We start from the raw sequence: 25,201 nt of genomic DNA, 5'->3' as shown, positions 1-25,201 counted from the left end.
TTATTTATGCATACAAGAGTTGGGGTACAGGCCAGAAGTGTGCGGCGTGAGAGGATTCACCAGAAACAGAGTGGGGAACAGAACAGGCAGATTGACCGAAGTACACTGTTGAGGGGAGCAGCTGGCAAGTTAGGAGAGTTTTGCTGCACTGTGTGGATTGCTCCCTGCTCCCTGGCTGGCTGGGGATTGAACTCGTGCTGCAGAGGCAGCAGACAGCTTCATAGGTTGCCTCTTAACTCCTTGCACTACCAAGGGGCCCTCTGATAATTATTAATGTATGTAGGCACTACTGAGTTTTATATTGATGTTGTATCCTGCAATTTAACTGATTCCCATAGTAAGTTTTATTTTTTTTTAAAAGATTATTAGTTATGCATACAAGAACTAGGGCACAGGCCAGAGGTGTAGGGAGTGGCAGGATTCACCAGAGACAGAATAGGGAGCAGAACAAGCAGATATACTGAAATACACTGCTGAGGGAAGCAGCAGGTGAGACAGGAGAGGTTTGCTGCGCAAATGTGGGTCAGCTCCCTATCCAGCCAGGGATCGAACTTGTGCTGCAGAGGCTGCAGATAGCTTCACAGTGCTATGCTTAACCTCTTGCATCACTGGGGAGGCCCTCCATTGTTAGTTTTAATGGCATATTCTTGATTTTCTATATATAATATCATTATCTGCAAATAGTACTTCTCAGTTGTCTTTAGAAGTTTTTGCTAATTGTTTTTTTTTTTTTCAATTCTGAATTAGGTTTCTGGAAATAAGAGCCTATTGAATAGTTCCTTAAAATGGGTTTCTTTTTGTTTTCCAGTTAGTGCTACTAATTTGTAGAAATAAATCAAGAATTTTGTTAGGGTCCAAGTTAATAAATTTACCTATTTCACTGAGGAAACCCATATGTCTCAAGGGTCAACTATATTACCCAGCACCAGGAGCACAAAAATGCTTAAGACCCAATTGCTACCCTTGAGGAGTATACAGTATAATGAGAAACACAAAGGAACTGCTTTATGTGGCAGTGACTGCCAGAGTTGGATCTGAAAAAGGCAGAATGTTGGAACAATTAATGTGATGCTTAATTCTACTTGGGGTGAGGTTCGCAGGAAGCACTTCATGAAAGTCACTTGAACAAGAATCTTGAAAAGTGGGTGAACATTTGCTCTACAGATAGAAATCATTTGCCAAGTCATATTGACTTGAATTTGTAAGATATGCGTAAGAGACATTTAAATGATTGATATGACTGGCTGGACATAGAATCCATAGGACTGAGTGATGGGTTTAACATGTGAAGGCAAGAAAGGATAGTGTCAAACATGGGCTCCAAAATATTTTAGCTTGAATGCTTCTATTGGAATAATAGTAACTTTTCAACATTTGGTCAAGTCGAATTAAGTTATTTACTTGAATGTTAGTTGCTAGTCAAGGATCCTGAGCAAAAGCAATATAACAGGTGGTACGGAAGTACAGACAACCTGGAGAATAGAAATTTAAGCTGGACCTTGGAGAAGACCTCAAAAGGCAGATGAGTGCAGAATGCAGGAGAGAAATGTGCACGGAAATTAAGATATATCAGAGGAAAACCCATGTGATGTCAAAGTGGCACAAAGGCCCTTAGCAGGCTTTGGGAGTAACAAAGGATGGCTGGAGCAAAAATCTATGGTGTTGGTGGTTAGTGGTGGTGCATATGTGTATGTCGGGGAGGAGAGCAGAGTAGACAGTTAACATGTGAAGGTAGGCTTGGATGGTTTAACACGAAAACAGTGAGTTTAAACTATATCTTAGTAGGTGGGGAGAAGATGGAAGTTTTTAGCATGGGAATTACACCATTAGATTTGACCTTAAGAGTCAACACTTTGCTTCAAAAACACACAATTTGGGGATTTTGATAGCATTAACAAAACAAAGGATTTCGCTTAGGCAGTTGAGCAAAAAGAGATTAAGAAATGCCCATGGTCTGCTAATGGTTTGTCTCCATCCTGAGCAGCTCCTAGGTTTGGGAGTTGCTTGCAATGTTATCATTTGAGTGGGAGGTTTGGCCGCCCCCATCACCAGCTGGCCTCAGGCGGGGTTCAGGCTTTGTGGCCATTGAGCAGGCTGGCAGGACCTGCTTCTCAAACTAAATTGCTTGTGTCATCCAACTGATGAATGTCTGTGACATTGTGAATAGCAATCCCATCAAGACACCCTCATCGCATTTCACTCTTCATTGGCTCAAGAAAGTTTAGTCCCTTGTCTCAACTGGGTTAGGTATTTTTTTATGGTTTTCGTGGAATTGTAGAGATTGAAATATACTCACAAGTGACATAAACTTGGCCTCCTTTAGTTCAGCGTGTACTGCACTTAGCATTACATAATTGGACCTCTGGGCAGAGACTGCAGGTTTGGATGCCTTCTCTTCTAAGTTCCTGATGAGGTAGGAAACTCCTGGGTTTGCCCCCCTGAAATGGGCATGCCTGTTTTACTAGAATTGGGAGAATTCAGAATGGCTTGATCTCTGTGCCTCAAGTCCCTGAGGCATCCCAGGAAAGGCCAAGACAATTCCTCCTGGGCATAATCCTTGACCACCTGATATCTCTATGTTGAGCTTGCGCCTCTGCAGATGTGGAACCAGGGACAGTGTTTCAGAGGGGCTTTTTCGAAACTAACTGAGCCCTAATAATGAAAATACAAATGCCAGAACTGGGAATCAAAATCATCCCAGAGCAGCACAGCCATTTCCAGGAAAACCTAAGTCCAAAAATTAGAAATAACTTGCTCATATTTCTGTGTGACACTGGGCAAGTCGTTTCCCCTCTGTCTCCAATCGCTGTTTTATACAATACAATACAGTACAGTACAATACAATACAGTACAGCACAATACAGTACAGTACAATACAATACAATACATTGTCGGATAAAGTTAGCTTTTAGGTATTTTCTGGTCCTGACAAGGTGGGATTTTTTGATTATCTGCCGAGTAACCGTTGCAGCAAGACCCACCCACCTGCCCAGTAGGGATATACTGAGCGCTCACAATCCGCTGGTCTGCTCGCCTCCTAGCCTCATCTCTCTGTCTCCCCTTAATGGACTTAGTTTCTTAGTTTAATGGTGAAGTCTGGGTCCAGAGGCAAGGGTGACACCCCCCCCCCCACTGACTGGTAAGTAATGGGTGGTTCCATCTTTTTCTCAAACCCGCTGGTTCAGTGTTCCCTTCTCCCTTGTCTTATTTTGGCTAAGCTCCTTCAGGCTTCTTTCCTCCAGGGCACCATTGCACAAGGTTATGTCTACTCCAGCAAAGCTGCCCACTCTTTCAATTTTATAGCCCCTTTCTGGTAACGCATAATAAGAATTGCTTCTGCCGTGAGCATGCCCACTGGGGACTGACCCAGGAGAGGGGCTGCCAGAAGCCAGAACTTCTGCCTGCATTTGCTGATTCATTATCATTGTCAGACAATCTGCTGTGGAATGATGATAAATATGTGGCTTTCTGCTAAAGCAGTCACATACTCTAAAACCAACCCTGTGCTGACAGCCTGCTTGTCCCTTGTATGGGGTCCCACTATGCTTTGTCCCTTTTTCAGTAATCCAGACGAACCCTGGAAGAGTAGAGTGTGTTTGACAAAGACTGAAATCCATGTGATTTAGAAATGCAAATTATCTCTGTTTTTAGTCAGAGAGTGAGGCACAGACAAGGTGGGAAGCAGGAAGAGGACCCCTAATAACCAGACACTGTTGCCCCCAAAGGATTTTCAAGCTAGTAAAGTAGATGAGACCGAGAAGGGCCAATGAAGAGAGGTTTGACTCTGGACGCTCTGTGTGGCTGTGAACGCTGTAGCAGATCCAGCCACCATCATCTTCATGACTTTGGGCAAAATTCTGCTGCAATTTGGGTTTCAGTTTCCCCCATTAGTAAAATGAATGTTAGGCTGGGTGACCTCAGGGGTCCTGAGAGGACTACTTTTTCTGGTTCTTTGGTAAGACAGGCCCAGCCCAGTGGCCCATACACTCTGGGATCCCTGATGACCCCAAGAGATGTGCGGTGGTGATCCTCTTGGCGTCATGTAAACATAGTAGTTCCTCAAACAGACCTTTTGCCTCCTCCTGCCACCTCCACATCTTTGGTAGGATAAGAACTAAATTAGTGGGTGCTTTTTTCCTTGTTCATCCTTATTGCTCATTTTCTTTTATTTGAAGAGTAGAGGTTTTCATACATTTCACACCCACATCCCCACTTGATGGGAAATATTTCCTTTTTGGGGGAGCTCATAAGTTCTCCTGGGAAGCAAATGCCATTCCAAACCTGTAGGACCTTAGGATTAAGTTACATAATTATAGCAATGGTAATTTCATCCTCTACAGCCCTATCTGTTGGACACTTAATAATCATAACTCTAGCCACATTTTTGTTGAGATGTTGGTTTACAGTACTTACATGTTTCAGGGGTACAGCTGTTCACCTCAACAGCCTTATCACACCCACTCACAAATCAGTCACTATCCACCACCAACCTCTCAGTCCTCTCCACTTGTATCATGCACCACCCCCACTTCCCTCTGGTCACCACCGTTCTGTTGTCACATGAGTGAGATCCTGTGGTGTTTGTCCTTCTTCTGACTTTGCTTACTTAGCTTCACCCTTTCAAGGTTCATCCATACTGCCACAAATGGCAGGACTTCATCTTGTTTTCTAGTAGCTGGCTAGTATTCCAATGTGTGTCTATTTCATGCTTTTATTCAGTCACTCACTAGCGATCATTTAGGTTATTTATGTATCTTGGCTACTGTGACTAGTGCTGCAGTGAACATAGGGGTGCATATATCTTTTGGAATTAGTGTCTTCATATTTGATTAAATACCCAGAAGTGAAATGGATGGGCCATATGGTAGATCTATTTTTAGTTGTCTGAGGACCTCCACACTGTTGTCATACCGGCTGCACCAGCTTAGATTCCCAACCACCACCATTTTTATGACTTGCTGTTTTATAGGCTTTAGTGCCCCCCCCCCACACATCAGCTTGCTGATTTCTCATACCATCCACTTTAAGTAGATTCTATGTCCTTCTCTTTCACAGGAAAGAAGCAGAGATTTAGAGGGTTAAATTTTCTGCCAAGTGGCAAATCTGAAATCTGAACTTGTGTTTTCTGACTCCAGAGCCCAAACATCAACCCTCATCAGGACAGCCAGTGCAAAACCCTTCAAGGGCACAATCTTTGCCTGATTGATGGGCACTCCTGAGGTGCTTGTCCTCTGCCCAGCATTCAGCGCCATGGTCATGAGCCTCTCCTGTGGTTTGTTGGGAGAGAGGCTTCAGCCAGGAGAGGCAGGGTGGCAGTAACTGCAGGCCTTTTATTGCAGTGCTTTATGATCCGGGGTGGGGGTTCCTTCTGTGGACATAAGCCATCCTAATAGCACCATTTATCATTATGACAAAGGTTAGGATGGGGGGAAACTGGAGCTGGAATGAAAGAGTAGAATTCTGATTATTTTAGCAGTTGAAAGTGACATCACCTCAGAGCCTCTATCAAATGGCAGATTGGAAGCCAGACTGAAATTGCTTTAAAATGTATCTAGAGATCACTTTCCACAGCTGTGATAAAGTCATTTGGTTGTGTTTGAAGATGTGTTTCTATCTAAAATGCTCACTGAGTCATCTCTGTGGCACCCCCCCTTGAAGGCTGCTCATCAGCCCTGAAGAGGCAAAGGGTCCGGGAGCTATTTCTGGGCTCCTGGGATGTGCCCTGTCCTGGGAGCTGAGGAAGCTGCTGGGGCCACATGTCCTTGCTGTGTATTTTTTAAAACGTGTTGTGGATGTCTTCTCATGTCAACAAGGAATGTTTTACAACATTTTTATTGGTCACATTGTTTTCCTCTGTCCATCTGGTGGTTTGGACCTGAACTTTAGAGCAGAATCTCTTGCCTCCTGTCAGTGAGTTGGAATCAGTGGAGCCTGCAAAGGGCCCTCACACAGCGCCTGCTTCTTGGACCAGCCCTTTTGTAAATCTCTTTGGACTTTACCCACAGTCTGCAGTAAAGAGCCGTGGAGGCAGGAGCTTCAGTAAACTGATTCTCCCTCTTTTTTTTATCCTTAGGCAAAAGAAGGGGAACGTGGCCCACAAACACTGGGTTGGACCTTCGAATCTGGTCAAGTGCAGGCCCTGTCCCGTGGCACAATCGGCCATGGTTTGCGGCTCTGACGGCCACACCTACACCTCCAAGGTCAGTAGTGGTTGTCTTCTGTGTCATCAAAAATGCACCATGTCTGCTTGTCCTGACCAGTCTTTTTCCATAAAATTGAGGCCTGTGATACTCACTGGGGTTTGAATGTGCCCTTGAGAAACTTCTATGTGCGCAGACTCAGAGATAATCTCTGGCCAATAGAGTTAGGTAGAGATGTGGCATCCTCTGTGACTGACTGGTCAAGGGCTAAGGAAGAGGGTGATTTCTTGGTGGTATGTGATCCTGAAGTTAATCCAGGAGAACTTCCTGGAGAAGGTGGGGTAGCACACTAGTCTGAAGATGCGTGTCGTACAGCTCCACTGAGGGAGAGCAAAGACACGCGAGGCACAGACTGCTGTTGCTGCATGGATGGCATAGCATGACATCAGTTCATGTCTAATCTCTGTAAATTCTGTTTTTTACCCAGACCCATGTAACCTGCTTTAGGACCTCAGTAGTATAATTACTGCTTGATGAGTTTCTCTTTCATTACCCAATATCATTTGATCTCTTAGATGCCAGGCACTGTGCTAGTTGTTAGGGAAATTTATAGTTGAAAAGGAAAAGTTGGTGCTTCTTTAAGGCCACAGTCAGGAATCCTTGCCTCTTCAAATTCAGACCTACCCTGTGAATATCAGCTTCTTGCTCAAGGTCCCAGATGGTACATTCTGGCTAAAGAGCCTCAGTCCAGTTCAGCTGGCCATACCTTCTACCTACTCCTCTGCCCTCTGAAACCCCCTGGAATCATAGCTGGAGATAGTTTCTAGTAACGAGACTGGTTTCTGACACCCTTAACTCATGTGGCATAGTAGACCTATAGGGGACATTGATGAATCTGTTCTAGCTTCCATTCCTAAAGGTGGATCCAGCCAATATGGTCTTTCACCTAAATAGTCATGTGGAAATTTTGTCACAAAAGGTGATCATACAGCAGATCTGAATGAGGCCTGAGATTCTGTATTCCTAACAAAGGTGACATCCATACTGCTGGTCCATAGACCACACTTCAAGGAGTCAGTTTTTATAGATACCTCCTCTTGGATCCCTTCCCCTACTATCTGTCCTTTCTGCTACCTCCAGAGTCTATTTCCAATTAATGGGAGGGGGTAGGAGGGAGAGATAGGAGATAATTCTGTAATGACAGTCTGCTGGTGGACTCACCCACTTAAAATGCTTGGATGGAGATCCTGGAGCTATTGTTCCTAGCAGAGTCCTCCAGGACTGTCCCCTTCCTATATCACTTAGCATGGGAAAGATGCTTCATTCATTTGCTAAGCAACTAGTGAACATTTATAGTTGTTTAAGCATGGTGCAAAACAAGGTCAGGGACAAGACAGACACCATTGGAAACCTAAATGACCAAGCAAATAAATAATGTAATTTCAAATTTTGCTAAGTTTTACAAAGGAAAGAAGCATGGTGATGAGCGACTGAACCGGAGGGACTTGCCTTAGCGGGGAGAGTGAGGGAGTGCCTTTCTGAAGAGATGTCCTTAAAACTGAGAGTGGATGGCTGGAATGTTCCAGATGGAGAATATAGCATAAGCCAAAACTCTAAGGCAGGACGATGTGTTTGAAGGACTGAGAGGCTGTCCGGGTGGCTCAGACAGAGAGGAGAGGCGGTGTGAGTTGAGGGGGGCTGAAATGAGTTGAAACACCATCTAAGAGGAAGCATTTAGCCCAAGATGGAAGGGGATGCTAATGCCAGGCTCGTGGGGCACTTGGTGCTGTAGCGCCCCTCTTGTTCTGAGGTACCTTAAGAATGGGAGACCTGAGAACCACCATATGCTCACCGGGCTCAGGACAGGCTGCATCATGGCAGCTTAATCACTGTCATGGACGAGGGAGGAGCCACCGATGGTTCTGACTGAGAAGGAGTGGCAAGACGCTAGTCTGTGTAAGCCATGTGGGACTTGGCTGGGTGGTTTGAGGGCGCTTAGCAACTGAGAAATACCAGCCAGTCCCACTCTGAACCAAGTTGCTTAGGCAAACATCCAGCCTGCGGCTCTGGCTAAGAGTTACAGAGATTAGACATGAGCCTCTTGCAGTGCTTCTCTCTGTGAAGGTCCAGGAGCCTGAGTTTGGAGGTGAGCCATGAAATGTCACTGAGTGATCAGGGCTGTTTGGCGCGTGGCATATTGGACATCAGACCTGCTTGCTCGCCTTTGTCTCCCTTTGGCAGAGGTGAAATGCCAACTGGAAATGCCAGTTTCCCATGACCCCCAACCTACAAGGAGCAGTGGAGGCCTGTCAGATGTGGCTTGAAATGCTGTCAGTTTCTCAGGGAATGTCCCTGGAAGTGCTCCCTGGCCAGCGTCTGCCCCACCCCGAGCAGTCTGGGCTGGCTTTTGTGTTAGGGAAGGATGCCTGCTGCAGAACCTTTTGTAAGAGGCAGGAGCGGCTTTGGTGGATTTCTGAGCACTGACTATTGACTCCCGATTCTTCAAAAGAGGAGTGGCTTTCAGAGTCCACTGGGCAGAACCCTCAGAGGCTTTCTCTAGCATGTCCTGCTAAGTACGTTGCATCCCTGCACCAGGAAGACTCAGTCCTGTTTCCTAGCCCCCACTTATTGGTTTTTTCCCTGGAGCAAGAGAAGAGATGGGAAGCTGCCTTATCACAAACTGAAGCATCCGTCTCTCCATTCTTCATATGAGGTAGACTGAGACCCAGAGAGCCAAGTTCCTTGACAGAGTTTCACATCCATGGACCCCTCCCTGCAAGTCTTTGATCACCCACTGCTATTTAAAGTTAAAACAAAGTGTGGGGGTGTGGAGGGGCAGCCCTGCAGTGGAAACTGATTCTGGTATTGGTTTGGGGCATTTGCTTCCTTTTCTATCTCATAGGAACTTCTGGAAAGTTGGTATTCTCTTTTCCCCGAAGGAATTAATCAAGTATGACTCCAGCAACTATGACTCCATACAAAGCCAGTGGTTGTATGTTGACTGATCAAGATCTCTGAAGCTGAGGTCAATTCAAAACCCAATGAAACTCCCTCCAACGGGGAAATTTGAGTCTGGTTGGGTTTACTATGTGTGTTTTAGTTATTTCCCCTAAAGACATGGCCATGTGTTCACTGAGGGTTAAAGGCATGTTAGTCTCATAGACAGAGCTGTTGGAAGGCTCCTAGTTGGTATAAGTGAATGACTTAACCATGAATGAGCAAACTGTTTCCCAGCCCCTGAAGTCCTGGTTTTTGTGGGGAAATCAGTGGGGCAAGGAAACAAAGGGCAGACAAGACTGTTGCGTGTATAACTGGAGGTAACTTGACATCATAATTCAGATGCACCGAAATTAGTGTTGGCAAAAATATATTATAGCCTCAGTCCCATCGTCCACACCCATTCCAGAAAAGCCCACTTCTCCAAGTGTTTTCCCTGTCACAGACCGACAGGAAGGGTGAGGTGAGCACCTTGAGGAGCAGAGAGAGGAAGGAGGCTTAGCATCAGCTCTGTCCCGGAGGCTGAGTGTTTGTCCTTGCGTCACATCAAATATCAAATAAGCACTCCTTCTACTTTTGGGGCCTGGGCAATTGGAGACTTCTAGAGCTGGGGGAGAGGGAGGACTTAGGAGCCTCTGTGCATAGCAGGACTTTTTGAGTATCTCTGCTCAACAGCTCTGTGACTCCACCAGGATCAATGATAAAGTGAGCAAGAACACACAAAATCTAGACATGAAGGGATACAAGATGTTACATGGCAATAAATATTTATTCAGACTCTATAAAACGTAACCCATAAAAGACAAGAAGCAAAAAAAGTGCTACTGAAAACAGAGAAATTGCAAGCTGGTGCTGCTTCTGGGTTGAGCGTGTGAGATGGAGACCCTGCCCTTGACCTGGCCTGGTTTCTCTGCAGTCAGGATCTTGCTTGTCTGTCAGCTGCCCTTGTGTCACCTTCTCCTGAAATGCCGCACATATTTGCTGTGCTCTTCCTTACTGTGTGTCCTACATGGTGCTTAACACTGGGGATGTGTCAGAGGTCAGAACAGACAAGCTCAGGTTCCATGGAACTTCTAAGGCAGGTGGAAAATGGAAAGCACTGACTTCCACTAGAATAGGTGTTCAGATAGGTGCCACAGGACAGAGCAGGGCCACCTCAAGTCGGCGGGATGTGTCTGCCGTCTTCTTAGAGGAAGTGAGGGCTCAGTTGAGATCTTAAGAAGGGGAGAAATCAACCAGGCTAAGAGTGGCAGAGGGGGCAGCTCCTTCCATTGGAGGGGAGAGGGCATGGAGGGATGAAAGCAAGCATGGCCCCTTGAGGGGGCTGGTGAGTGGGTCACATGAGGATGGAGCCAGCGCTAACTTGCTACAGAAATGAGGCTAGACAGGTCGTCAGGCTACCTTTTGCTGGGCCTTGAAGCCCCAAGAGCATTGGGGATGCTGTTAAAAACTTTGTGTTTTTGAATTCACTTAGGCTGGCCACAGGGTGGGAATGTTGAGGCAGGACTGCAGGCAGTGTGGCCTGAGGCACCTGTTGGAACGGCAGGTCTGGACTTGTGCACAGGTGACAGAAGGCAGAAAGTGGTCTAAAGAAACACTGAAGAAATCATAGCTGGTCTTGGTGACTGAGTTTCACATGTAGAAAGTCATTTCAGCTCTGAGCTCAGCAGAGGGTGTGTTCACTCTCCTAGTCCTGGCGGGACTTGCAGATCCTCCTCTTGACCTCAAGCTTGGTGGCCTTGGTGGACTGCTGGCATATGTAAAGATGGAGGCGTTCGGGGGCCTGGCCGCCACCTTTCCTGGTGCCTGTAAGAAGAGGAGCATTGGAATCCAGCCAGCCCCGGCTTCACGTCGGCAGTGTCCACTTCTCTCCCTCTGGTGGGGAGAGCTGTTCTGGAAGCCGTGGGTGCATGTGGAGTGGGACTGGGGCCTGGATGCTCAGGAGGGAACAGGGAAGTAGGGTCCCACTGCTCCAGATCCAGGCCCTCCTGCTCTCTCCACACCAGGCCTCTGTCCACAGGACTTCATTGACTTCCCTTATCCTGCTTCCCCCTGACCGCAGCTCAGAAGTCAGGGCTGATCTGCTCATTTTCCCACCCGAAGCCACAGTGCGTGGCCTGACCTCGGAGGAGAGGGCTCTCAGAGTGCAGCCGGGCGCCCCCAGAGCCAGCTCTGTTCTCCAGCATCAGCCTGGCTGTTGGTAATCAGCAGCAAGTAGACACACACCCATCTGCTCTCACCCCCTCCCCACAGCATTTACTTCCTTAATCGCTGTTAAACAATTAGCAAATGGCTCATTTATGTCTAGACGCAGAAGAGAGATGCAGAGTTAAGAACTGCTGTGGAGGAAAATGCTTCTCTTCTGTTCTGGGTGCATACCCAGGAGGGAGGGGGAGAGCTTGCTTTACAGAGTTGGCATTTCTTTCAACATACTGTCGCTGCCGATTATATTATTTTCAGAGTCATCTTAATAGTTTCCAACAATTGCTACCAAGTAAAGGTCATGTTTGAAGTTCTTGGCAAATAGAGTCTCTGTTGGCGCACATTTCCCACGAACAGGCGGTTCTGAGGGTTAGAGCAAATCCAGGGTGTGATCATCAGGCTCCTCAGGAGAAATTCCAGCTCAGTATGTCTTCTCAGTCCCCCCGGGCTTTTGTGGCCTGTACCCATGGCAGGCACAGAGGGTTGCCATGAGTGGCTGCTGTTCTTTGCTTTCTGGCAGCGTGGAAGCTGTCAGTGTTTTCTGGGACATTCATTTCTGCAAAGCGCTGCCTCTACCCAACCTGCTGGCTGAGAAGTGTCTTCCCTGGCAGGGGCTCATTGGTGAGGGCCTGCGACTAGGCAGAAAATAAAAGTGATGGCGGACAAAAGGCAGAAGGTTTGCCTTTGCCCATTTTGTGCATCAGAAGACTGGGGTGCTAGTGCAACAGTAATGGCACCCAGAATAAGGGGGGCAGAGATTCTAAGTACCAGAAGTGACAAGAGGTAAGTCTCACGCCCCACCCCAATCCACCACACCTCGGTGCTGTCAGGTAGGAAAGAATCTGTGCCAATAGTCGCTAAGGTCGCCAGAGGTGGGATGAGGGAGGCATTTTTAATATATAGTACATTTCATTATTTTTATTGTCCATTGCTTGGGAAAAGTCAATGAAAGGGGAATTAGGACTTGAGAGAAATACTGAGTGGCATCTGACCAACTTTTTTTTAGACATTAGTCAATTTGAAGTTTGGGGACAAATCCCCCAGGACAGATGGCTCCACTTTGCCTTTTTCCCCACAGGCCTTGTCACTTTGATCTTTCTTTCCTCACCTGGGGTGGCCAAATACCGCGTGATCTCGAGATCTGGTTTCCATACCGTGAAACCCTCCACTCTCCATTTCAGTGGAATTCTTGCCCTAGTTTTATCACCATCCCTTTTCTCCTCCACAAGGCTTTTGGAAAGAGCAAATATTTAAAATATTTATTGTGGATTAGTTAGGAAATAGGCTCTGGCTGCTATAACAAAAAGCCAAATGAAACAGAGGCTTAAGTAGGATGAAGTTTGTTTTCTCTGTCATGCAGGCATTCCAAAGGTGAGCAATCCAGGGCTGTTCTGGGGTCTCCAGATTGCCAGTGACCAGGGACCTTTTAACATGTTGCTCTGTCACTCTCAAGACACACCAAGCTGCAAGAGAGGCTGGGAAATAACAGTTTTTATTCCGGGCAGCTATATATGCCCAGCTAAAATATGAGAGTTGTAGTATTAAAGAAAGGATATTAGTGTGGATGTTCGGGTTATATAGCAGACCCTACCTTTGCACTAGTTGAAATAATGACAAAAACTAAACAGCAGTGCATAATTACTGAACACACATTAAGTAGTCATATGACATTGTGCTTTGTGCCATCAGATTATTTTACTCCACCTAATTCTCACAAAAATAGCACCTTTCAGGTAGGTGCTATTGTTATTCCCAAATTAAAGATGAGAAAACAGAAGCTATACAACTTTTCCAAGGCCAGTCCAGCTCTTAAGTAATAGAACAGATTTGAACCCTGGGCTGACTCTTGAGTTAAAGCCTTTACTCCATGAGTAAAAGCCATCAGGAAAGTAATATAAAATACCAGCTGTATCATCAGGCTGTTTTTGATTGCAGTGATAGAAACATAACTCCTACTTCTCTTCATCCAACAATGAAGATTTACTGGCATCTAAGGCTAGAAAGTGGCTGGGGTAGGCAGGCAGAAAAATAAGGGGAAGCTCAATGCTGACAAGAGTCCACTTCTTCCTGCCTCTCATCACCACTTGGCTTCCTTCTGCAGGGAGGCTTTTTTCCCTTGCTGTAGAGTATAGATTTTCACAGCCCCACATTCATTTGCTCCCAGCTCAGAAACTCTAAAGAAATGTGTCAGTGTCTGTGTTTCCATCCCAGCGATGGATTGAAAGGTGAATGTTTTGGATTTCTCTGTGTGATCTAAGCTCTATTCTATAGGCAACTGTTACCCCAAAACCTTTCAGTTAAATGAGCTACTGTCCACCAGGGCAGTAGTCTGTTCATTCTGGATGCTTCTTTCTGTCCCCCGCCCAGGGATTTCCCTTCTTTCGTGCAAGCTCAGCTATTGAAAAGGATCTTTATTATCAAGGAGTTTTGTGTTATACTACAGTTTTCAGGCGCTCTAGCCCACCACATGGATGGATATACATACTTATGTAAAGACAGTTCCAAATGTGGTGCACTAAGTGCTCCAGCAGAAGTATCTGCATGGTGCTATCTACGTTCAAAGGAAATAAATGGCCTTAGTTAGCAAAGAGGCTCAGAGAGCTGTCACTAAGGAGGTGGTGCTTAGGCCAGGCCTTAAGGCTAAAACCCCAGGAATACCATCACTCCTCCCTCGTGTGGATGGATGTGACGATTGGTGGCTCGGCTCATTATATGCCTTCACGTGCATTAACAAGCCAAACTCGCTATGCATCCCTTCCACTCTACCTCACTCTGTGCTTGGTTGATGCCAGGAAATTGGTTGAGTGTTGATGTGCTATGAAGAGGGCCCATGTGGCTGGTCTAGAGCACACTGGCAGGAAAGGGAGTAAGACAACAAGAGAGATGTAGCTGCTCTTGCTCAGATAGACAGTAGATAATCTTTTGGTTTCTCTACTAGTAGAGGAAAAGGCAAATAAACCCATAAAATGAGTTCTATGTGGTCCTTGCCCCAGGTTTGTCTTGCACCCAGTCTTTCCTCTGGCAGCCTTTGCACAGCCTCCCTTTGGGGAGATTTGCATTTCTGGGGCATGGCAGTGCCTTTGGATAAGAACTGGGAGAAAGTTGCTTGATTCACCAGGGTCTCCCTGCTACTGAAGGGCTGCTGTTCTGAGTGCTTGGTGGATGGAGCCCAGCATCTCAGGAAGGACACCCTTGGGCAGAAGATGAGGCATTTCCTCCTCACGCTTGGTGCATGCAGATCCAAAGATGTCTCACTTGTTTTTGAAAGGGAGAAACCAACAACTGGCTGTGGTATAAATGAGAACCATTTATGGCATTTATTAAAGCCATTTCTCTCAATATGCAGTTATGACGTCAATTCATGGGAAACGCTACCCCAGCTAATATTCCCTCACATAACTTACAAACCTTAGCCTGAGGCTTAGAAAATTAGATCAGCTTCTCCGAGCATTTCCCATATCTGGTGCTGAAATATTTTCTTGAAGACTGTCGTGCAGAAGTCTGCCTGTACTCACTTAAACCATGTATCAACTGGGAATATTTTCTTTAAAAGAAAAACAAAAGCAATATGATCACGAACTTAATTAGTAATGATTTAATTAGAGTTAGAGTGCTGTGCATATTCATTCCGGCCAGGGACCTGGCTGTCTTCGAAAGGATTGCTTGGCAGAGATCTCAGGTGCTTTGCAATTTTACCTAATCCTTAATTTCATCTCCTGTTGAGGTGAAGATGAGCATCATCATGTTCAGGTAATTGCTTTATCAAATGGTTTAATTGTGCATTCAGCAGCACTGACAACAAGAAGGTTATTCTTCCTAATGTGTTTTTAACAAAAGCGCTAACTAATTACATGGCATTCTACTCGGGGCATTTGAGAAAAAGAAGTGAAAACCTATTCTTCAGATCTTGGTTAAATTCATGTTTGCATATAGAACATAGAAATAAGTGGTAAAATAATTAGTTGAATTGCTTCCTTCTGCTCTAACTTTATAACTAATCTGAATGTTGCAATTTATAACTAATCTGAATGTTGCCATCTAGCCTGCGCAAATGCTGTGGATGCATTTTCACCAAGACGGTATTTGAACATCTGTGCTTTCTGAAAATGTCAGGATAACCATTTCGCCTGAAAGTTTGTCCTCAGGAGCCAGAAAGACTGTGTTGTCTTGGCATGTTCCAAGAAGTAATAAATGTTTAATAGACCCGAGGACAGATGTGCCCCGTGATCAGAAGGAAGTACTACAACATTAGGCCAACTGGTTTTAAAGAACTCTGAATTTCAAATGATGCTTAGTCTACTTTACCTTAAAGAAACCTTTTCTTTAGCTAGACCACCAGCATGTCTGCTACAGGCTTGTCTCCCGTGCCCTCCGTGCCAGTCATTCTTAGAGGCTCAAGCTAAAGTCATTTGGCTGAAGCCACCCATGAGACTAACATATTTGATATTTTAAAGCTGGTTTGGTGGTCCACTCCTTTTTAAATTTTTCTGTGTTCACGAAATACTCTTTCTTTCCCTCTTTTGGTAAAAAAAGTCTACTTGTGATCACAATGAAGGGAGGTCAGGAAGAATCGTGGGATCACAGCATTTGATTAAGGATGGGCAAGTGGATTGGAGACAATTGGGATCTACCCCTGGGACAGAAACACAGACACTGGCACATTTCTTTGACGTTTCTGAGCTGGGAGCGAATGAATGTGGGGCTGTCAAAAACCATACCCTCTGCCAAGGGGAGAAAGCATCCCTCCAGAAGTCAGCCACGCAGAGATGAGAGGCAGAAGGAAGCAGAATGTCCTCAGCATCGTGTTTCTGATACTTTCGCGGCCTTAACATGCTGAGGTAACAGTAGGCTTGATTTAAGAAAATAATAACAATTCTTTGTAAAGTGGGAAGAGTACTTGTCATTTTCTCTGTGGACTCTGGTTAGAAAGAGGACAGGTCACCGTGGAACTTTGTAACAAAGGCCCTGCATTCATTCAGCGAGGACAGGAGCGACGCACAGGCCAGGGAGTGCCTGACATAGCACTCAGACACCAACGGGTCAGAACAGGGAGGTGCTGGGGAGCTGCCCTTGACAGCCCTTGTTCTGTGAGTGGCAGCCCAAGTCTGTAGTCCCAGTTTATGCTCTTTGTATGGTATGGGAAGTCCAAAGTCAGTAAATGGACTTAAAGTAGTCCTGGGTCAGGAGTTTCCTGGATTAGGGTTTCTGGGAGAAGCACGTGGCAATCCTCCCTGGAGGACTGAACTTGCAATTCGCATTGCACAGGATTCCCTCAAAATTGCCAAATATTGACTCAAAGTTTTAAAGCATAGAAGGAAATAAAAGCAAGAAATAACATAGACAATAAACAGCAGAATTAGACCCCCAAGGCTTGAAATAGATTTTTCAGTTATAGAATATAAAATCAACTCAAGTATTTAAATAAAAAGGACAGTTTAAATAAAACTTAGATGATGAGTGATTTGCTATAAGAACTCCCGCATTCGTTTGAAATGTCTAAAGTGTGAGAAATGTAATCGTTAAAAGTACATTTTAGTGACAAAAGCATGCCTATAAAGTCCTTCACCATGAGAAAGAAACCAGGGATCCAGCTTCTTTTTAAAAAAAAAGATTTATTTTTTTACGCATAAAAGAGCTGGGGTACAGGCCAGAGATGGGGGGGGCTGAGAGAGGATCCACCAGAGACAGAGTGGGGAGCAGAACAGGCAGACTGACTGAAACACACTGCTGAGGGGAGCAGGGGTGAGACAGGAGAGGTCTGCTTCGCCATGTGGGTCAGCTCCCTGGTTGGCCGGGTATCAAACTCGTGCCGCAGAGTCTGCGAAATGCTTCATAGTGCGATGCTTAACCCCTTGCACCATCAGTGAGGCCCCAGATCCAGCTTCTTATTCTAGACTTTGCAATTAAAAATAAGTCATTTACCATGTATCCATTCTTTCTCTACAAGCCACTTTTCAAGATAACCCTAAAGCTCTATTCAATATGGAAAAATTCCTTACAGAAGGCATACAGCTAGCAGATGCTAAGGCAATAGTAGAATTAGAAAATTGCCATTTTTTAGCCCCTAGTAAGGTGAGTGATGTAGGTGACCACCGATCCTGGGTGACATCATTTGATTAAAAATTCACAATGAACTTCAAGCTTTTGCTGCCTCAGTCTCTGATGTATCTTAGAATCACTTAATTGGCAACAGTATTATCTGTCATCTGGGTCACAGGGTAGGAAGCACACAGCAATATGTGTGGATTTTTTGCCAAGAGGAATTAACTCTAATCAAGTCATAGCACTAACTTCCACTTACAGGGTGTGTGAAAGGAGGCCACCCAGAAGCAAATAGACAAATTCAGAAGGTAGCAAATAGGCAAATCCAGAATAGGGACTGGACCCAGTTTGCGCATGGAAAAAGGTGGTATAAGAAACAGCTGTTCGTATTGGTTGAACCTAACATGAAACAGACCTTCCAAAATTTAAAAAGATGTTTTGGAGACTTGGAGGAAAATTGATTTTGGAAAAAGAGCTAGGTGTGGTAATAGCATTGTAGTTGAATATAAAAAACACATATTTTTTAGGTGTTATAAAGAATACAGAGAATTTGTTTTAAAATAATTTAGTAAAGAAAAAGAATACCATCTGGCATTTGTCTTTCTCCTTCTGACTTATTTCATTTAGGATAATCCCCTCGAATTCCATCCATGTTATTTCAAATGGCAAGATTCCACTTCTTTCTTTTTATATAGCTGAGTAGTATTCCGCTAGGTATATATGCTGTCTCTTAATCCACTCATCTGTCATTTGGCACTAAGGTTGTTTCCATAGCTTGGCTATTGCAAATAGGGCTGCAGTGAACATATCCCTTTAAATTAGTGTTTTCACTGTTAAAAGAAATAGAAGAAGACACAAAGAAATGGAAAGACATCCCCTGCTCATGGATTGGAAGAATAAACATTATTAAAATGGCCATCCTACCAAAAGCAATCTACAGATTCAATGCTATTCCAATCAAAATTTCAATGTCATTCTTCAAAGAAATAGAACAATTATTGATGAAATTCATATGGAATCACAAAAAACCCCGAATAGCCAAAGCTCTACTGAAAAAAAAAAAAAGAAGGAAATGGAGGCATCACACTCCCAGACTTCAAACTCTACTACAAAGCCATAATCATCAAAACTGCATGGTATTGGAGCAAGAACAGACATACAGACCAATGGAATTGAATAGAAAATCCAGAAATAAACCCACAGATTTATGGTCAACTAATCTTTGACAAGAGCAAAGACTATGCATTGGAGCAAAGAAAGTTTGTTCAATAAATGGTGCTGGGAAACCTGGGTCGCTACATGCAAAAGAATGAAGCTTGACCACTACCTCACACCATACACAAAAATCAACTCAAAATGGATTAAAGAACTAGACATAAGACCTGAAACCATAAAATACATAGAAGGAAATATAGGCGAAACACTACGGGACTTGCACATCAAAGACATCTTTACAGACACATCACCCAAAGCAGTGATAGTGAAGGCAAAGATAAACAGCTGGGACTACATCAAATTAAAGAGCTTCTGCATAGCAAAAGAGACAATAACAAAAACAAAGAGAAACCCCACCAACTGGGAGAACATATTTGCACCCAACACTAATGATAAAGGACTGATCACAAAAATCTGCAAAGAGCTGATGAGACTCAACAACAACAAAGAAAATTATCCAGTCAAAAAATGGGCAGAAGAGCTAAAAAGAAACTTCTCTGAAGAGGAAATGCAAATGGCCAACAGGCATATGAAAAAATGTTCAACATCACCTGTAATCAGGGAAATGCAAATCAAAACTACCATGAGATACCATCTTACACCAGTGAGAATGGCACATATTAAGAAAACTAGCAACAACAAGTGTTGGCGAGGGTGTGGAGAAAAAGGAACTCTTCTGCACTGTTGGTGGGAGTGCAAACTGGTCCAACCACTATGGAGAGCTGTGTGGAGATTTCTGGACCTACTAAACATAGAGCTTCCATATGATCCAGCAATTCCACTCCTAGGTATTCACCCAAAGGACACAGAAACATCAATTCCAAAGACCACCTGCACCCCTATGTTTATAGCAGCACTGTTTACAATAGCTAAGCTTTGGAAACAGCCCAAATGCCCAAAAATAGATGACTGGATCAAGAAGATGTGGTACATATATACCATGGAATATTACTCAGCATTCAAAAAAGATAAACACATGCAATTTGCAGCAACATGGATGGCGTTGGAAGGGATCATGCTCAGCGAAATAAGCCAAAAAGAAAAAGAAAAATACCGGATGGTCTCACTCATAGCAGGAATCTAGAAAACTTAAATAAGGGACCAGGAAAATGAATATAAGAAAATGAAAATCAAAATCAACAAAAAACTATGAACCAGAGACACTTTTTGGGGAGTAGGGGGCGGGAGGGGAGGGATTGGGGTCAGAATGGGGGGGGCTGCAATTGTATGGGGGAATATAAAAATAAAATTTATTATTTAAATAAAAAAAATAAATTAGTGTTTTCATGTTATTCAGGGAGATACCTAAGGATGGATTTGCTGGATCTTATGGTAGATCTATTTTTAATATTTTAAGAAACCTCCTTACTGCTTTCCAAAGGGCCTGGGCCAGTCTCCAGTTCCACCACCACTGTATAGAGAAATAAAAAGGAATAGACAAAACCAACCCTTAAAGAAATGTTACAGCAGAATTGAAACTACCTGAGGATAAAAGGGAGCAAAGGGAGCAGGGGACAGGTGCCTGACGGATTATGATGGAGGCGTATGAGTGTCGTGGGGTACCTCTGAATCATATAAAGTGTTATAAAACAATGTTACCTCAATTAAAAAGTGAGAAAAGATAAGATCAAGCAAATATGGCATAACCTTGAAAATCATTGACTTGGGACTGTAGAGACTTACTGTACTACTTTCCCTCCTCTGAAGTATATTCAAAAGATTACCTCCAAAATATATGCTCTTTGGGGCAAGAAGTGATTCCTGTCAATCTTATTATCTCCAAAGTTGAATATATAAAATGAGTATTATTGAAAGGAAAGAAAGAAACTACATTTACAGGATGATTTTAGGAAAAGTAAAAATGATAAATATATAAAGCTAAAAAAATATTTATACCTTATAGATCTATGTGAAAAACTTGGACCCAGAATATGTAAGGAATGGTCTGAATCCAATTATAAACAAACAACCCAATAAAAATGGGCGAAGATTTGAGCAGACATTTCACAAGGAAAATACTATTTGCCATTGAGGAAATGCAAATTACAGCTACAATGAGACATTACTTAGAGTGACTCAAATGTAAATGACTGATCATATCAAGTGTTGGCAAAGATGTGGAAGTGGAGCTCACACACTGCAGGGGGAGGCATGAAAGGGTCTAGCACTTTGGGAAACAGTTTGGAAGTTTCTTCAAAAAACCACCATATAAGCCATTTTAATTCTAGATCTTTATCCAAAAATAAACTAAAATCTGTGTCCCCAGAAATAGTGGCACATACATGCTCACAGCATCTTTACTTGTAATGGCTTCAAACTGCAAACAACCCAAATGTCCATCCTCAGTGAGTGAATGTGACTTATCTATACAGATCAATGTGAACGGAAATCAAAAGTAATGAACTGCTGATGTGGATAACGTGAATGAATATTAATATAATGGTGCTGACTGAGAGCTGTACAAGAAAGTAGTCTGTACTGTTTGAGTCCGTTGATCTAAAACTTGAGAAAATGCGAGCTAATACATAGTGAGAAAACGCAGATGACTGGTTTCTGGGATGGGGGAAGAGGACAGATGGAGGGGAGTGAAAAAAACTTTCAGGGATGATAGTTGTGCTGATGATCTCCATTATGGTGAGAGTCGCACAAGTGTGTGTGTTGATCAGAGTGTGCACTTTAAATGGGTGTAGTTTATTGCATGGCAACTATACATACTTAACACTATTTGTAAAAAATTTAAGGATGATCAGACCTAAAGAGTCTGTCTAGAGATTAGTGCCTTCTTCTAGTTATCCACATCTGTCTCAATATTTTTCTTTTTTGATGCTGATATATTCCTTCATTTAGAAAGATCCCATTTTGTAGCCTCATCTAGACTGAGTAATGTCAGAACACAGATTTCACCCTCTGAGAAATTACAAGGTTCCTCAGTGAGCACAACCTGTGGAACAGAGAAAACCTGGTTATCTGTGCCCCACTAGGGGAGTAGAGAGAGGTGCCTGCCTAAATCCTGCGCCATCTTTAGTGGTCTCCCTACCGTACCCTGCAAGTACAGGTCCCCCGGGCATATCTCAGACTACTGAGCAAGCAAAGGGCTCCAGCACTACTTTTGGAGGAGGTGGAGGGCTGGGGGAAGTATATTGAGGGGGTGGAGAGGTAGCCCCACCAAGCTCCTGACTTGTGCAGCCAGTCTCCCCAGAGAGCATAGCCCATTGAACAAAGGGCTTTCTGGTAGCTGTGGCCATTTTAGGAATGAGGAGAGGTACAGACTTCCCCTCAATGTGCACTCTGGGGCATCCCCTGAAGCTACTGCTGGAGAGTGCAGGTCTCCTAGGGAGAAGATCTAAAACAGCAGAGTGGGCGGGTGAAAAAAAACAACAAAAACCAAAAAACACCAAAAAAAACAAAAACACAACACATGGCCACTTGAAACCTTAAGAGACTATGATGCCACAGGAGAGAGCAACTCTCTAGAATCCAACCCCAAAGATACAGAAGGTCTTATCTTCCTAACAGATAGTATAGAGATTTTTCTTGTCAGGCATTGAAATATAAAAAGATGCAGATTAGCATGAACACTTAAATCACTTTGGATTCTCCTTTCTTGGAGGATTCTCTGTATTTGGGGGTGTCCTGGATTTTAACATCCTTGGGTGCAGAGTCTTCTTTGATGGCCAGGGGGCTGAGTGCAGCCACAAGAGCAGGAGGCCAGTGGCCAAGACTTGTGGGGTGGCCATGGACCCCGCAGACACAGTGGTCTTTCAGAGAAAGACTTCTTGGGTGGGAGGGGCCGTTAAGTTTCACTGTGCGGCAAGAAGAAATTAGGCCAAGAACTTTAGTGCCTGGGAGACAAGAATCACTGACGGGTGCTGGTGAGGGAGGCCCATCATCCTTGACTTGGCCCAGGTGGCTGATGTGACGCAGCCGTCCCTCCTACAGGAGACAGAGAAGCCAGAATTTTACCCTCCAAATTCTTCATGTTGAGAGCAGCTGTTCTGTGTTCTGACTGGGGTGTGGGTTCAGCTCCATTCACTAATTCCCATCTTCCTACTCCAAGTCTGCAAAGCTGGAAGAGGTCACACGCTTTGCTGGTGCCTGCCTTGGGGCCCTCTTCCAGAGCGGCCCCTCCAGAGTCAGACACAGCCAGCGTGTACCAGGCCCATGCTGGTCACTGCCCCTGTGCCCACGTAGCGCACTCCAGTGCCCTCCTGTTCCTGGGGAGGACAGATGTGTAAACATACATGGTTTCATACATCAGCCTGGTGAGGGGTGTGGCAGAGGGTGAAGTGCTTTGTGGGAGCACAGGGGAAGGGTTAACCACTGGAGCTGGCAGCTGAGGCTGAAATCTGTGTTCAGTTTGTTATCTGTGAAGCCTCCTGGTGCCCTAATTTCCTTGTCTATAAAGTAGAAATAATGATACCTACCTCAAAGAGGTTTTAAAAAGATTTAAATTAGCAGTTATGTGTTAAATTCTCAGAATAGTACAAGTATTTTTCTCTCCCTGAGGAAGTCTGGGGGACTCCTGGAAAACTGGCCTCGCTCTGGCCCCTTGGGTGCACTTTTATATCACGCTTTCCATCGTGGACATGTCTCTCCTGCCCTCTTCCGCCAGAGGCAGGACTGCTCCAGGTTCTGCATGATGAGGGTGGTCATGGGTGATGGGCCATGCAGCTTTAGTTGAGGGTCCCCATTGTGAAATGCCTCTTGGGTTCCTTTTCATTCATTTGACTGACCTGAGGTGAGCCTTAGGCCAGCCCGGCTCAGATGTGATGGGGCTCCTGTTAGTAAAATCAGAGATTGTGAGGAGGGAGCAGAGGTGGATTGCAGGTGGGTGTGTTTCTTGCACACTCACTCTTATCACATTACATCGTCCTCACTGTACTATTTATCCATCCATCAAATGCTCCTAGAGCATTTGGCAGGGAGGCTGAGCTGCTGTCCTTTCTAGAGATGGGGAGTTGCTGCTTGGGTTCTGCTGGGATTGCCAAGACAGTGTTCACACCGGAGAGAGGGCCGACCCGGTGGCTTTGGTTGCTGTCCTGACCGTTGCTGTGCTGGAGGGGAGGTGCAGAAAGGGGATCCTTGCCAAGTCTGCCCAGTGCATGAGCAGGCAGAGAATGGCTTAGCCCTGCTCCTGTCTGGAATTTAGCAAAGGTGGCTTTAATTTAGCAAAGGTGGCTCCTTTAATCACAGGACCAGAGACCAGGGTCTGGTGCAGAATCCCTCCTCAGGGCGAGCTTTATATCCCCTGACCTGGGCAGCACACTCTGGCACCCCCACCCCCACAGGCATGAACCCCACTGCACACACTGCATCGAATGTTGCCCTATGCCACCCACACTGCTAGGCACACGGCAAGCCATGACCCCACTTCATTCATGGCCTGGCTCTCTGAGTGGGTCCTACCCTGTGACCCAGGCACCTGTCCCAAACCCCTGCTTCAGACAATAAGGAGGGACTGCCATTGACAGTCCTGGGCCTCAGCCCCTCCTGGGGGAGCCAGGCGTCACCACAGCATCCACCGAGGACTCCTGAAGTCCACAACCAGCACCCCACACTGCTGGGGTTGACGAAGTAGAGCTGCCAGATTCCGACTAAGCTGGGAGGGGTTGAATTCAATTAGAATTGGCAAGAAAGTTGAATTTTAATTATAAATATTTTTGAAAGAATTCTATTTTTTTTCTTTTAAATTTAAATGTACTATGACTACCGTGTGAAGCTCTATTAATTCTGCCTTGGCAAATAGTACAAATAATGCCTTGGGCTGGCTCATCGATTTCTAGCTACAGCGTGTGCTGCTGTGATGATTTGTGTGCAAGTATCACAAGCCAAGCCGCCTCCTTTTCCGAGTAGTTGAAATGTGCCCTTGCCGTTGCGCCTGCGTTAACCCCTCCCCTTCAGCAGACCCTTTTTCTCCGAACTGGCAATTGGATGACCCCAGCCCAGGCAGCATTTCTCAGGGTCCTGACCAGGGTGTCTGGGTGTGGGTGGGGTGAAGTGGGGCTCCAGGTCATAAGCAGTGGGATCCATCAGCACTGCCTCCCTGGTGCTGGCTCCCGAGCCCTGGCTCAGAAGTGCTGTCGTCTGGGGCTGTGGTCCTTGTTTTGTTACAGCCACGTGGAAAGAGTGGAGGATCCACCCCAAAAAAAGGATCAGAACAGGCAATGGAGCCACTTCAGGGGCCACTACAGAGAGTTGGAGGCTGAGGATGGGGCCAGGTGTGGGGTACCTTCGGGGAGGGCCCCCGTCTACCCCACCCCATTATTGCATCATAGAAACTGGAGTGCTCCTGTCACATGCCATCAGTGCCTGCAGCGCCGCTCCAAGTCTAGACTTCAGGGTGCCCTCACCTCCTCAGTGAGAATGGCTCCCCACTCCTGCTGCCCACCCACTCAGATTCTTCCTCATGGTTGGGAGGTGGTGCTGCAGGAGGGAGTAGGGGTCCCTGAGGTCACTTGGTTTTCACAGCTGGCAGGTTTTCTTGATTGCATGTTTTGTCGATCCACATTTTTATCCTGTAGCTGTCATTTTTCTTGACCTGCTATTTCAGTTACTCAAAACAATATTACTGTATTGCCTTAGAGTTTCTTAGCCTTTTACCTTTA

The 25,201-nt window shown here is 45.1% G+C and overlaps 1 protein-coding gene across 1 annotated transcript in view; it reads left to right on the top strand.

Moving 5' to 3' along the window:
* The window catches only part of SPOCK1 (SPARC (osteonectin), cwcv and kazal like domains proteoglycan 1), a gene marked incomplete at both ends in the record, with an annotated part of 495,764 nt that overhangs the window by 353,502 nt on the left and 117,061 nt on the right, over positions 1-25,201 (top strand). Inside the window, one exon of the mRNA XM_084252839.1 lies at positions 6,074-6,200. Within this exon, the coding sequence (XP_084108965.1) occupies positions 6,074-6,200 (127 nt within the window). The remainder of the gene's footprint in view (positions 1-6,073; positions 6,201-25,201) is intronic.

Source organism: Talpa europaea (genome assembly GCF_964194135.1).
Source record: "Talpa europaea genome assembly, chromosome: 13".
In the NCBI taxonomy this organism is placed as follows: domain Eukaryota; kingdom Metazoa; phylum Chordata; class Mammalia; order Eulipotyphla; family Talpidae; genus Talpa; species Talpa europaea.
Note: the sequence above shows the minus strand (reverse complement) of the source record. Positions and strands in the feature narration are given on the sequence as shown.